General features: G+C 42.9%; 1 protein-coding gene across 3 annotated transcripts in view; it reads right to left on the bottom strand.

Annotated features, from left to right (window-relative positions):
* Positions 1-2817, bottom strand: part of CCK (cholecystokinin) — a 37268-nt gene extending 34451 nt beyond the window's left edge. For 2 of the 3 annotated variants that reach the window (XM_040353120.1, XM_040353121.1), the window contains exon 1: positions 2487-2562. In XM_040353120.1, the coding sequence (XP_040209054.1) occupies positions 2487-2535 (49 nt within the window). In that variant the 5' untranslated portion in view covers positions 2536-2562. The other variant, XM_040353123.1, reaches the window with a different exon arrangement.
* Between the last annotated feature and the right edge of the window lie 12550 nt (positions 2818-15367).

Raw genomic sequence — 15367 nt, 5'->3', positions numbered from 1 at the left:
TGTAGTTGGGAAACGCTGGCTTATTATAGTATATGTGATGCCGCGCACATACGATCGTTTTTCAGCATGTCTAAAAAACAACGTTTTCCCAACTTCATCATTAAAACGATGTTGCCTACACACCATCGTTTTTAAAAAATGATCTAGCAAAGCGCGGTGATGTACAACACGTACGACGGCACTTTAAAGGGGAAGTTCCATTCGCCCTTGTGCTGCTTTAGCTGATTCCGTGTTAGTAAAAGACGATTCACGCTTTTTTGTCTGTTACAGCGTGATGAATGTGCTTACTCCATTACGAATAGTAGTTTTACCAGAATGAGCGCTCCCATCTCATAACCTGCTTCTGAGCATGCGTGGGTTTTTTTCGTCGTTTTAGCCCACACACGATAATTTTTTACAACCCGAAAAAATGACATCATTTAAAACGACGTTAAAAAATGCAGCATGTTCGAAAAAAAAATGTGTCGTTTTTCAGAACCTGAAAAATGATGTGAAGCCCACACACAATCATTTTAAATTACATTTTTGAAAAACAATGTTTTTTTCATGCTGAAAAATGATCGTGTGTATGCGGCATTAGAGTAATAGGGAGCTGCAAGGTGTGTCTACTCAGCAATCAGCATCACCAAGAGAAGCAAGAAACAAAAGAAGTCCTGATCTGCTATCCCTATCCTGTTTCAGGAGCAGATTTCTGATAGTCTGTTATAACAGATAGAATGTTTTTTGTTTTGTTTTTTCAATCAAGAATAAAGTTTATTAAACTTTAACAAGCAAATATAATATACACAGCCAAAATGCATGACCATAAAGGATTTTCAGAGGGTTTTAGAAAGTTTTGAGGAGCTGCAAAATGTCTGTCCTCCACATCACAAAGAGGAAGCAAGGATCCAAAGCCAGCCCTCATCTGTCATCCCTGTCCTTTGTCTCACTAAACCAGAAGATCTCTCATAAACGACAGTAAAACCTTGGTTTGAGAGTAACTTGGTTTGAGAGCGTTTTGCAAGACAAGCAAAATGTTTTAATACATTTTGCCTTGATATACAAGCAATGTCTTGATATAAGAGTAGCGTCATGTCACAACTGAGTATAAAAAAGAAGCGAGGTGCCTCTAAGTGTAGCAATATGGTTACATTTAATGAAGGTATAACATTTAGCAACTTATTGCTACACTTAGAGGTGCCTCTCTTCTCTTTTATACCCTGTAAAAAAATGCTTTGATATACAAGTGCTTTGGATTGCAAGCATGTTTCTGGAATGAATTATGCTTGCAAACCAAGGTTTTACTGTATTATAGTAGATGTTAGAAAGTATTAAGGAGCTGCAAGTTGTCTGTCCTTGTCATCATCAAGGGGAAGCAAATATCAAATGCAGCCCTGATCTGTCATCCCCGTCCTGTGAATGAACAGATCTCTGAAAGTCTCTTATAGCAGAAGTTAGAAAGTATTAAGGAGCTGCAAGTTGTCTGTCCTTGGCATCATCAAGGGGAAGCAAACATCAAATGCAGCCCTGATCTGTCATCCCCGTCCTGTGAATGAACAGATCTCTGAAAGTCTCTTATAGCAGATGTTAGAAAGTATTAAGGAGCTGCAAGTTGTATGTCCTTGGCATCATCAAGGGGAAGCAAATATCAAATGCAGCCCTGATCTGTCATCCCTGTCCTGTGTCACTTTGCATGAGCAGATCTCCAATAGTTTATTATAGAGAATATATTAAAAAAAAGTATTAAGGAGCCACAAGGGGTCTGTCCTTGGTGTCAGTCACTAAGGGGAGGTAAGAACCTAGTGGAGTTCTCATTTTTCATCCCTGTCCTGTGTCTCTCTACGCCAGTAGATCTATGATAGTCTGTTAGAAATGTTAGCAGGTAAGGAGCTCCAATGTGTCTGCCTACAGCATCACCAAAGGGAAACAAGGACCAACATGCAGCCCTAATCTGTCCTCCCTGTCCTGTGTCACTGTACAGCATCAGATCTCTGATAGTCTGTTATAGCAGATGTTGGAAAGTATTAAAGCGCTGCAAGTTGTCTGTCCTCAGCATCATCAAGGGGAAGCAAGGACCAAAAGCAGTCCTGATCTGTCATCCCTGTCCTGTGTCACTCTGTACCAGCAGATCTCTGATAACAAGGGGAAGCAAGGACCAAATGCAGTCCTGATCTGTCATCCCTGTCCTGTGTCACTCTGAACCAGCGGATCTCTGATAATTCATTATAGGGGATGTTAGAAAGAATTACCAAGGGGAAGCAAGGACCAAAAGCAGTCCTGATCTGTCATCCCCGTCCTGTGTCAGTCTCAGCACGATCAGATCCTTGAGAATCTATTACAGTAGATAATAACAAGTATTAATGAGCTTCAGAGTGCCTGTCCTCAGCATCACCATGTGCAGTCCGGATCTGTCACCCCTGTCCTGTGTCAGTCTCAGCACGATCAGATCTGTGCTTTGTAAAGTACTTTCCTGTAGGATAGAGTAGGGCGATCAGTCCACACTTTACCTTTCCCACGACTTGTCTGTCTGTCTGTATCGGTGTGAGAAGTTAGCATGGAAGCACATGGTGCGATCAGAGGAGATGCTGCTTACCTTTCAGGCAGGAGGTGCTTTCCTAGAGGCAGGCAGGAGAGGGCAGTGCTCAGGAGGTACTGTGCGCCTAATGCCCAAACTGTCGCTTTTATAGTCGCCCTGACTGTCATCTGTTTGCACAAGCTGACGCAAACCAGGGATCACCACATGTTCAACTGCATGGCATCAGGTCATAAGAAATTAATTTCACTTGGAGCGAATCCACAGATCGTCCTTCACTGTGCTGGTCTCTCTCTTCTATTATCTGTTTATTTCATTTTCCTCTCTCCGGTAAACACACATCATGTCCTATTTACCTGCACTGGGCAGACAGCCTGAGATGACACTTCTCATCATCTTCATCCTCCTCCTCAATGACAGCTCAGAGACCACATCTCTCCATACCATGTAATGCATGCCCATTCATTTATTACCGACAGAGAACTGCTACAAGACAGATCGCTATTCTATATTCTATATAACCTATACCCTTATTATCATTGTTTAATCTCAGTTCTACAGATCCAATGAATTCACATACCTTTTTCTAGCATATGATTACCTGTCTGGGAAATAGATGGACTATATGAATATCTGTATACAACTATCATCAAAGTACTACATATACATATCACTTATATAAATGTGTACCTACAGCTTACCCTGTCTGAGCTGCATGCATTATACAGTATATCTATCAGTGTGAGTGTCTTTAGTGTCTGTACAGTATGTGCCGAGTCCGACCAACAGTACCAGTTCACCTTTCTTTCTTTAGTACTAATATAGACCAATGAATCTGTCATTTCACAAAAGGCGACTGTCCTCCTAGCTACAGTACAGTGCCCCTATAAAACCTGTCTTGTCTAAAATACCTGTTCTCTGTACCTGTTCTATGTAGAGTACCTGTCCTGTCTATAATACCCACCCTCAGTATCTGTCCTTCTATGTAGAGTACCTGTCCTGTCTATAATACCCAGCCTTAGTATTTGTCCTTCTATGTAGAGTACCTGTCCTGTCTATAATACACACCCTTAGTATCTGTCCTTCTATGTAGAGTACCTGTCCTGTCTATAATACCCAGCATTAGTATTTGTCCTTCTATGTAGGGTACCTGTCCTGTCTATACTACACACCCTTGGTATCTGTCCTTCTATGTAGAGTACCTGTCCTGTCTATAATACCCACCCTCAGTATCTGTCCTTCTATGTAGAGTACCTGTCCTGTCTATAATACCCAACCTTGGTATCTGTCCTTCTATGTAGAGTACCTGTCCTGTCTATAATACCCACCCTCAGTATCTGTCCTTCTATGTAGAGTACCTGTCCTGTCTATAATACCCACCCTCAGTATCTGTCCTTCTATGTAGAGTACCTGTCCTGTCTATAATACCCACCCTCAGTATCTGTCCTTCTATGTAGAGTACCTGTCCTGTCTATAATACCCACCCTCAGTATCTGTCCTTCTATGTAGAGTACCTGTCCTGTCTATTATACCCACCCTCAGTATCTGTCCTTCTATGTAGAGTACCTGTCCTGTCTATAATACCCACCCTTAGTATCTGTCCTTCTATGTAGAGTACCTGTCCTGTCTATAATACCCACCCTCAGTATCTGTCCTTCTATGAAGAGTACCTGTCCTGTCTATAATTCCCACCCTTAGTATCTTTCCTTCTACGTAGAGTACCTGTCCTGTCAATAATACCCAGCCTTAGTATCTGTCCTTCTATCTACCATATCCGTCCTCAACATCTGTCCTCCTATCTACAGTACAGTGCTCCTATCTAAAACCTGTCCTCAGCAGGGACGGACTGACAACTCATGAGGCCCCCGGGCAATAGGAGATTTTGGGGCCCCTGGGCAATAGGAGATTATGGGGGCCCCAGGCAATAGATTATGGGCCACACAGTACACACACACACATACAGTATACATACACACAGAATACACATACACACACTGAAAAGGTACTGGAGAGGCGGGGCAGCTATAATTTGTGGATTTTTTAAAAAACACAGATTTTTACATACTGTCCCTGGTTTTACTGAGGCTGGCAACCCTGATGGGGCTCCTTAGTAGCATGGGGCCCTCGGGAAGTGCCCGTGTGCCTGAATGGTCAGTCCGCCCCTGGTTCTCAGTACATGTCTTGTCTGAAATACCTGTTCTCTGTACCTGTCTTTCTATGTAGAGTACCTGTCCTGTATATAACACCCACCCTTAGTATCTGTACTTCTATCTACCATATATGTTCTCAACATCTGTCCTCCTATCTACAGTACAGTGCTCCTATCTAAAATACCTGTCCTCAGTACATGTCCTATCTAAAATGCCTGTCCTCATTACCTGTCCTCCTATATAGAGTACATGTCCTGTCTATAATATCCATCCTCAGTATCTGTCCTTCTATCCCCCATACCTGTCCTCAACATCTGTCCTCCTATCTACAGTACAGTGCTCCTATCTAAAATACCTGTCCTCACTCAGTACCTATCCTGTCTATAATACCCATCCTTGGTATCTGTCCTTATATCTACCATACCTGTCCTCCTATCTACAGTAAAGTGCTCCTATCTAAAATACCTGTCCTCAGTACATGTCCTGTGTAAAATACCTGTCCTCAGTACATGTCATATCTAAAATACCTGTCCTCCTATGTAGAGTAGGGATGAGCTTCGAGTTCGAGTTGAACTCATGTTCGACTCGAACATTGCCTGTTCGGTGAACAGTGAACCATTTGGGGTGTTCGCGGCAAATTCGAAAAGCCGCGGAACACCCTGTAAAAGTCTATGGGAGAAATCTAAAGTGCTAATTTTAAAGGCTGATATGCAAGTTATTGTCATAAACAAGTGTTTGGGGACCTGTTAAAAATTGCCTTTTTTTCGAGAGCTGTGATTTTAATAATGCTTAAAGTGAAACAATAAAAGTGAAATATTCCTTTAAATTTCGTACCTAGGGGGGTGTATAGTATGCCTGTAAAGCAGTGCTTGTTTCCCGTGCTTAGAACTATCCCTGCACAAAGTGTAATTTCTGAAGGAAAAAAAAGTCATTTAAAATCACTCGCGGCTATAATGAATTGTCGACTCCCGGCAATGCAGAGAAAAGTCTTTCATAAAAAAAAAAAGAAAATGCGTAGGGGTCCCCCCAAATTCAATTATCAGGCCCTTCAGGTCTGGTATGGATATTAACCTCCCTGGCGGTATGATTCTGTCTGGAATTACGTATCAAAGCGGTACAATTATTTTGCATGGAAATTCTGCATTTTATATTGTAGGCCTGCAATTCTTAGGAATAACTCACTTAAATCTGTCCAAACAAGAGTCTAATAGGCATCCCGGGTATAATAAAGTTTGAAACACAAAATCATAAAATTATAATATAATAAATAACTATAAATAATTATAACAAATGATAATGTAATTATAATAAAAATTATTCAATAATGTAATCAACTCAAAATCACTGAAATTTGCTCAGTTGCAGAATTGTTGCTGTCATTACTTTTATTTTTTTATGACGGATTTCCCCACAAATCGCTATCGCTCAATTCTGCAAGTGATTATAATTTATTATCGCTGTTTTCTAGCTGCTCTAAAATCACTTTTGACATAAAGGGACACTTTTGGTTGCTATGGACAATCTACAGTTTGCAGGCAGAAAGAACAGTTTTTATTATATAAAAGTACATGTAGGACATTGGGCAGACCACTAGGGACAAGGGGGGGGGGGGGTGTGTATTTTTTACATACAGTACTGTAATCTATAAGATTACAGTATACTGTATGTAATGTGTTTGTTTACTTTTTTGAATTTGGCGCCGGTCTCCGCCCCCGTGCTTTAGTAACGTCGCAGGGAACGGAGATCGGCGGCATGCAGGCACTGTGTGAATCGAATGGAGGACGCCGCTCGCTCACACAGCGGGGATGCATCGCTGGATCCAGGGACAAGGTAAGTACAGTAACCTGCCTGGAAAAGGAAGGCCAGCGCGCGCTGCAGGCTCTGCACAGCTACCCCGAGCGTGACTCGGGGTTACCGATAATTGCATAGAAAATCCTCCCCGAGTCACGCTCGGTAATACCGCTAAGGGGGTTAAGGGGAACCCCGCGTCAATTTTTTTAAAAAAAATTACGTGAGTTCCCCCAAATATCCATTCCAGACCCTTCAGGTCTGGTATGGATTTTAAGGGGAACTCCACCCCAAATAAAAAAAAACAACCCGCAACCTGGCAGGCCGCAGGAAAAGGGGGAGGGAGAACCGTACCAGGCCACATGCCCTCAACATTAGGAGGATGCTTTGGGGGTCTGTGACCCCTCAAAGCACCATGTCCCCATGTTGATGGGGACAAGGGCCTCATCCCCACAACCCTTGCCTGGTGGTGGTGGGGGTCTGCGGGCAGGGGGCTTACCGGAATCTGGAAGACCCTTTTAACAAAGGGGACCCCCAGATCCCGGCCCCCCACCTGTGAATTGGTAATGGGGTACATTGTACCTCTACCATTTCACAAAGAAAATGTAACAATTGTAAAAAAAAAAACAGACACTGTTGGGAAAGTATTAAATATTAATATTAATATTAATATTAAAAAAAAATATATATATTCCAGCGGTGGTAATCCACTCTCGGTCAACGCTGTCGGTATCCTGCGATGGGTGATCTCCTCTCCGGGGGCCGCCGATGAGAAGATCTCCTCTTCATCCAGGTCCAGGATCCAGTGATGAGATGTCCATCCAGCGCAGCGCATCACCTGACTCCACCGGAGACAGCCTGGGAATGACGCTGCTTCAACAGTGACAGCTCTTATGTAGGTGAGGGCGGGGCCACCCGTCACATGACCCCGTCCCCCCTGACGCAAGGGAAAGCCCAGGCTTTCCCAGTGACGTGACAAGTGACCCCGCCCCCCCCTGATGATTCCGATAAGCCCCTGCCCACAGACCCCCACAACCACCGGGCAAGGTTTGTGGGGATGAGTCCAGAGAACCTGTCCCCAGTGTTCATCCTTTTGTCCATATTAGCTGTTTTTAATATATGTCCTTCTGTCCACAGTACCTGTGTTTAGTGTCTGTCCTTATTCTGTCCACAGACTTTCCTCAGTGTCTGTCCTTCAGTCCATAGACCCTGTTTAATGTCTGTTTTTCTTTACACAAAACCTGTGTCTGTTTTTCTGTCCATAGGTCTTGTTTTTAGTGTCTGTCCTTTTGTCAATAGACCATGTCATCATTGTCTATACATCTGTCCACAGGCCATGTCTGCAGTTTGTTTATTTCCCCACAAATCCTTTCTTTTCTGTCTATCCTTTTGTATACAGAACCTGTTCTCAGTATTTTTTCCTCCTATCCACAGTACCAGTCTTCAGTATTTTTTCTATCTACAGTACCTGTCCTCAGTATTTGTTCTATCTACAGTATCTGTCCTCAATATTTGTTCTATCTACAGTACCTTTCTTTGGTACCAGTATTTATCCTTCTTTTTATAGTACCTGTGCTCTGTTTTTGTGCTATGTACAGTACCTTTCTTTGGTATCTATCCTTCTTTTTACAGTACCTTTTCTCAGTATTTGTGCTATCTACAGTACCTTTTCTCAGTATTTGTGCTATCTACAGTACCTTTTCTCAGTATTTGTGCTATCTACAGTACCTTTCTTTGGCATCCAGCCTTCTTTTTACAGTACTACAAATACAAAAACAGAGATAGGGGGAATTAGTATATCGGCTGGGTGCCGACTACTTATAAATATACGTGATCCCGGTGGATAAAGAAAAAACATTTACAAAACCTGTCTTCAGTGTTTGTCCTTCAGTCCATGGATCCTGCCTTCAATGTCTTTTTTTCTTTCCAAAGAACCTGTCTTCTTTTCCGTCCCTCTGTCCACAGAACCCATTCCCAGCATCTGTCCTCCTATCTACAATACCTGTCCTCAGTATTTGTCCTGCCTACAGTACCTTTCTTGGCATCTGTCTTCCCTTTTGCAGTACCATGTTGTTTTTTCTGCCCACAAAACCTGCCTTCAGTATGTACCCTCCAAAAGTATATGTCTGTCTGTCAAACGTTTGTGGATATGTGTTTGTCTTAGTATTTTTTTCGCTGATGCAAACAGTCAGGGTGCTTTACAAAGACTGGGACAAAGATAATCAGAACAAAAGTTTGCCAGCTGCCCAGTTTGTCTGTTTCTTGAGCATCCTATGATGGTTTACATTATTATGCAATGATAAGTATCCAAGAGCATATTACAACTGCATAATGTGATAAAATATGTAGTGTTCAAATGTGATTATTCAAGGTAGGAGCTATACGGTGCGAGAGAATTATTCATTATAGATGTTAACACTAGATAAACTGAATAAAGGAAGACTGGTCAAAGTCAACTATTGTATAATAGAAAAGATTAAATTATCATCAAAAATATACTTCTCACTATTTCCTTTTAGCAACAGTCTTGTTTCTTAAATGCTGGGGGTCGGCTAAGCATTGTTATATCATTATCCTGGTCAGAACATCTTTAGCCCTGTCCCAATGGAAATAATTAGCAACATTGGCCAATATCTTTCTCCTGGTGATTTGAAGTTGATATGTTGGACAGGTTTAGAGAGGTGGACTGTTTAAGTCAAGCTTAAAGCTATCCAGGATAAATAAAATGACGTAATCTCACCCTCCTTGCTTAATAATGTATAACCCTTTCTATTCCCAACACACTATTTTACTGACTTCTGTTATGTAGTTTAAAGACAAATTAAATGAAGACTTGTCCAAACACATGACAGTCATATGAGAAAGACATTTTTAGCCGGATTCATGTAGATCGGCGCATCTTTGTGCCGGAGTAGCGCATCTCATATGCGCTACGCCGACGTAACTCTGAGAGGCAAGTGCAGTATTCACAAAGCACTCGCTCCCCACGTTGCGCCAGCGTAACGTAAATTGGCCGGCGTAAGCCCGCCTAATTCAAAGTAGGAAGGTAGTGGGCGTGATACATTTAAATTAACCGTGACCCCATGTAAATGAAGGGCCGAACGAACGGCGCATGCGTAACCTACGCCCAGCCCCATTCACGTATGACTTATGTAAACGACGTAAAATACGACGGCTGTTCCGACGTCCATACCCTAACATGACTTACACCTGCTTTATGTGGAATAACTTTACGCCGGACGTACGCCTTACGTAAACGGCGTAGATTACAGCGACGGGCGCAAGTACGTTTGTGAATCAGCATATCTCGGTCATTTGCATATTCGACGCGTAAATCAATGGAAGCGCCCCTTGCGGCCAGCGTAAATATGCGCCCAAGATACGACGGCGTAGGAGACTTATGTCGGTCGGATGGAGCCAAAATTCAGGCGTATCTTATTGCAAGAATCAGGCGCATAGATACGATGGCGCATCCGTGGACTTACGCGGCGTATCAGAAGATACGTCAGCGTAAGTGCTTCCTGAATCCGACTATATATGTTTTTTATTGACCCTTTTAACATATTTGAATAGGCAAACAGTTTTTCATTCAAAGATATACGTGAATAAATCACAAGAAAAATATCTACTTTTCAAACATTTATTTAGAAAAATATCAATAGATGTACTGTGGGAAAGTAAACGACTTTCTTTGCTTTGTAAGCTGATATTGCCCTCTTTAACTGAAGTGATCTATTTTAGATGTTTTGCATAATCGCCCCCCCCCCCCCAGATTTTCATTTCATGCATTTGAAGTAATGGTAAATGTAGAATGTACGCACATTTTCCACGTGAAACATCTGCATTTATGTTAATTTATTAGAATGAATACACCATGACAAATGTATGTGTCATTTGTTCAAGTTTGTCACTTTTATCTATATATTTGTATTGTTTGAATTAGGTTCTTATGTTTACCTGTTAAAATATGATGAAAAAATTAACCCCTCTATCTTTCTCTTTCTCTCTCTAGCCTATCTTACTCATGCCAATCTCTTTTTTTTCCCCAACCTCTTTTTCTCTCTTTCATGATTTCTTGCTTCTCTTTCCTGCCCCGATCTCACGCCTTTCTTTCTTTTATCTCTTTCTCTTCTTCACTATGTCTTTCTAAATTATCCCCTTTGCTATCTCTGCCTATTTCAACCTCTTGTTCCTAAAAAGTTGATTCCCTCAAAAACATTTCTTTCATCTCTTGGTAGATGCTGGAGACTTAAAGGGGTTGTAAAGGCAGATGTTTTTTCACCTTAATGCATTCTATGCATTAAGGTGAAAAAACATCCGAGCATTAGCGCCCCCCCCCCCGAGCCCCCCCTTACTTACCTGACCCCTCGAAAGTCCCATGCCGTGAACACGCAGGTTTCTGGGCCAGCTTCTCGGCTCATTCATTGGTTGATTAAAGCAGCACAGCCATTGGCTAGCGCTGCTATCAATCATATCCAATGACGCTGCGCGCCGAGGGGCGGGGCCGAGTGATACAGTGAGCGGCTATGGCTGCTGGCTGTATCACAGGAGCGCGCCCACAAGGACTTTCCACCAGCTGGAAAGTTCTTGTGGGGGGGGGAGGCGAGACAGCCACCGAGGGACCCCAGAAGACTAGGTTCGGGGCCACTGTGTGCAAAACGAGCAAGGAGGTAAGTATAACATGTTTGTTATTTTAAAAAAAACTAAGCTTTAGTGTTCCTTTAAACCAGCCAGTGGTATCTCCCATCACTCCAGGACACACCCTACTGGATTTTAATGTATTTTAATTATGGAGTAGAAGTTTAGAAGAGTGGTAGAAACCAAGGGGGTTGAAATTCCCAAAATTCAAAGGTGGGTGGGAACAGAACCAGAAATGTAACTAATAGAATCCCCAACAAAAAACAGAAGGCCGCTAAACGAACTAGATTTATAATTATTTTGGGTGTATTTTTAACTCTTTTGCACTTACACACGGTCGGAATTTCCGACAACAAATGTTTGAGAGCTGGTTCTCAATTTTTCCAACAACAAAAGTTCTTGTCGGAAATTCCGACGCACAAAAATCCTACACATGCTCAGAATCAATTTGATGCATACTCGGAATTATTGAACTTAATTTTTCTCGGTAGTGTAGTACGTGACCGTGTTCTTGATGTTCGGAACAACATTTGTGTAACCGTGTGTATGCAAGACAAGTTTGAGCGAACAATCCGTCTGAAAAAATACAAGTTTTTGATGTCGGAATGTCTGATCGTGTGTATGCGGCATTTGAGTTTTCACATTCTACACTGCAATATGCATTGGGCATTCTGAGGAATGCATTTACAGTTGTTCTTGTCTAGTGCTTAGTGATAAATCGATACTGGTTATTGAATACACAATGGGGTCGATTTACTAAAACTGGCAAGTACAAAGTCTGGGACAGTTGTGCATGGTAGCCAATAAATTTCTAACTTCAACATGTTTGATTAAAGGGTCACTAAAGGAAAAAAAAAATGTTCTTTAAAATAACAAACATGTTAAACTTACCTCCACTGTGCAGTTTGTTTTTTTGCACAGAGTGCCCCCGATCTACGTCTTCTGGGGTCCCTCGGCGGCTGTTTCTGATCCTCCCCGCAAGAACTCATCACCTTCATGCGAGAGAGCTTGCATGGTGATGAGTCCTTGCGGGCGCGCTCCCGTGATACAGCGAGCGGCCATAGCCGCTCACTGTATCAATCGGCCCAACCCCTAGATGCACTGCGTCACTGGATGTGATTGACAGCAGCGCCAGCCAATGACTGCGCTGCTCTCAATCCATCCGCTCTAGCCAATCAGCGGCCAGGATGAGAGGCGAAGAGGACTTTTGAGGGGTCAGGTAAGTAAAACGGGGGCCGGGGGCGGCATCATCAGATGTTTTTTCACCTTAATGCATAGATTGCATTAAGGTGAAATTTTTTTTTCCTTTACAACTCCTTTAAGCTTTAACAAAAATATCTGGAAGCTGACTGGTTTCCATGCAGAGCTGCACCGGATTTTGCACTCTCCAGTTTTAGTAAATTAACCCCAATAAGTCGAAAAGTACAGTGACCACATTCCTATGGCTTTATTAATATCAATACCAGTCCACCTTGATCCTTACATTCCTCCTAATGTACTGTATTTCCATTTCAGAGACTCTTAAAGCTAAAAGTATAACTAAAATCAAAGCTTTTTTTTTTGTTTTTGGATAGAATAGATGGATTAGAAAAATGGAGTGAGAAAATAAATGCACTGCCCAAAAAATGTAAAAACAGAACCCCAGTGAGGGGTATGAAGCAGCTACACAGGAATGTGACAAATTCAAATCCATCCTTCTTTGGATTCTCGTTGACACATTTGTGGAACAGCCTTTGGGACACCCTAAGCTTGATCGATCCATTGTTGTATGACAGTAGGGTCCAACGCCTCTGGTAAGCGCAGATGTATTTCATCATTCATCTGAAGATTTTCGTTGGGATGTTTTCTTCGATCTAATGACATATTTTTGATTATATTTATTTATGATGGACATTATATTTCCTAATTTTGATTATATTTGACATTGTGTTGATTGTTATTCATGTTTTTGTACACTTTGCTGGGTATTTATTGCGTAGCATTTTTATTACATACTATATGGTCACACCCTAATGGCTACACATAGTGTTACCATAACTCATATGTAGCACTACATTATCATCCTCACTCCCTTTGGATTAGAACAGTGATCGTCTACCTTTTGGACCACACACCGTACCGCTAAACTCAAAATGTTGAATCCTGGGGACCACTAACATGAATTTTATATGCTTATACACACAATGCTCTGGCTCTCTACCCCCCTTTCCCTGGATCACACTGCTGCCTTATACACACAATGCTCTGGCTTTCTGCCCCCTCCATATTGATCACACTGCTACCTTACACACACAATGCTCTGGCTTTCTGCCCCCTTCCCCCTGGTTCACACTGCTGCCTTATACACACAATGCTCCGGCTCTCTGCCCCCTCCCTCTGGATCACACTGCTGCCTTATACACACAATGATCCAGCTCTCTGCCCCCCCTGGATCACACCGCTGCCTTATACACCCAATGCTCTGACTCTCTGCCCCCTCCCTCTGGATCACACTGCTGCCATTATGAACTCAATGCTCCGGCTCCCTCCCCCCTCCCCTTGAATCACACTGCTGCCTTATACACACAATGCTCTGGCTTTCTGCCCCCTTCCCGCTGGTTCACACTGCTGCCTTATACACACAATGCTCCGGCTCTCTGCCCCCTCCCTCTGGATCACACTGCTGCCTTATACACACAATGATCCAGCTCTCTGCCCCCCCTGGATCACACCGCTGCCTTATACACCCAATGCTCTGACTCTCTGCCCCCTCCCTCTGGATCACACTGCTGCCATTATAAACTCAATGCTCCTGCTCCCTGCCCCCCTCCCCCTGAATCACACTGCTGCCTTATACACACAATGCTCTGGCTCTCTGTCCCCTCCCCCTGGATCACACTGCTGCCTTGTACACACAATGCTCTGGCTCTCTGCCCCCTTTTTTTCAGGGGGAACTTCAGTTCCACCACCTTTGGCTCAGACCCTTGGGGGTGGGGGGGGGGGCTGCTCACCACAATCACTTGTAAACACAGAACTCCAGTTTCTGTGTTTACAAGTGACACTCTGAACTCTGTGTGTAACCTCCCTGAACTCTGCACTCTGTATGTAATGCAATCCTGGTATTTAATGCCCCTTTAAGACCCTCCTACTGTTCGTGAAATTTGACTGACCACACCCACTATTTGATGTGATTTAGAGGGTGTGTGTGGGTGGAGGGGTTTTGGGGGGTCGTGGTTGAGTTCCAGCACCTATTGTTTGAGAAAAAAGCCCTGGTTAGATCTCACCTCCTTATCCAGCCATTTGCTCAAGCTCCATGCTCACTCATACAGTCTGTGATCAACATTGCCATTTGAAGTCCCCTCCTTCACCTCCCGCTCCCTGCACAACTCCCATCGCCTCCCTCTGAGTTCACAGGAGCCTGGACTATAGAGGAGGCATCCAATGCCCGCTGACAGTGTTGACTGTCAGTACAAGTTGAGAACAGTGGAAACAACATTGGGTGGTATTAATCCGCCACAATGTCGATTTGCGGCAGGAGGCCTGGGGATCACCAACATTTTCTCGTGGTCCATCAACCACTGGTTGGCGACCGCCGGATTAGCACACCTGTCAGGTTGTGTTACTACTTTGCCCTCGTTAAGGAGATTCACCCTCTCTATGTTTCCTGGTTGCCATTATCATTAAAAGTGAAAGTAAAAGAAAGTCCAACATTTTGGGTTGTGCCCAGAAAAGTTAAAGAGGGGAAATCCTTCAAGTGGGGCAATAGCTCTGGCTACTATAATACTATATACAGTATGTGCGCCTACTATGGAGGCTTTCAAAATTGATAGCGTTGGGTGCCTTGTCACAGCCTCTGCTTACTCTTGTATTTGCAAATGTGTGCAAACTAAACCCCTGTTTTTGACATAAACTGTTAGATAAGACAATTTGGTTTGTTGCAGGCTGCCTGGTACGTTGAGCTGGGAATTTTTCTTTGTCTTTGTTTGACATGCGTCACCCTTCCTTATGTTATTAAAGGGGTTGTAAAGGTTCGTCTTTTATTTTCTAAATAGGTTCCTTTAAGCTAGTGCATTGTTGGTTCACTTACCTTTTCCTTCGATTTTCCTTCTAAATGTTTTTTTTCTTTGTTTGAATTTCTCACTTCCTGTTTCTCCTCAGTAAGCTTTCCAACTTCATCCGAACGGTGGAAAGTCATTTAGAACAGCTTACTGAACATCTTACTGAGGAGGAACAGCAAGTGACAAATTCAGACAAAGAAAACAAAGAAAAAAAAAACATTTAGAAGGGAAATGGAAGGAAA

The sequence above is a fragment of the Rana temporaria genome, chromosome 5 (assembly GCF_905171775.1).
Source record: "Rana temporaria chromosome 5, aRanTem1.1, whole genome shotgun sequence".
Lineage (NCBI taxonomy): Eukaryota > Metazoa > Chordata > Amphibia > Anura > Ranidae > Rana > Rana temporaria.
The sequence above is the reverse complement of the archived record's forward strand: the minus strand, read 5'-3'. Positions and strand labels throughout refer to the sequence as shown.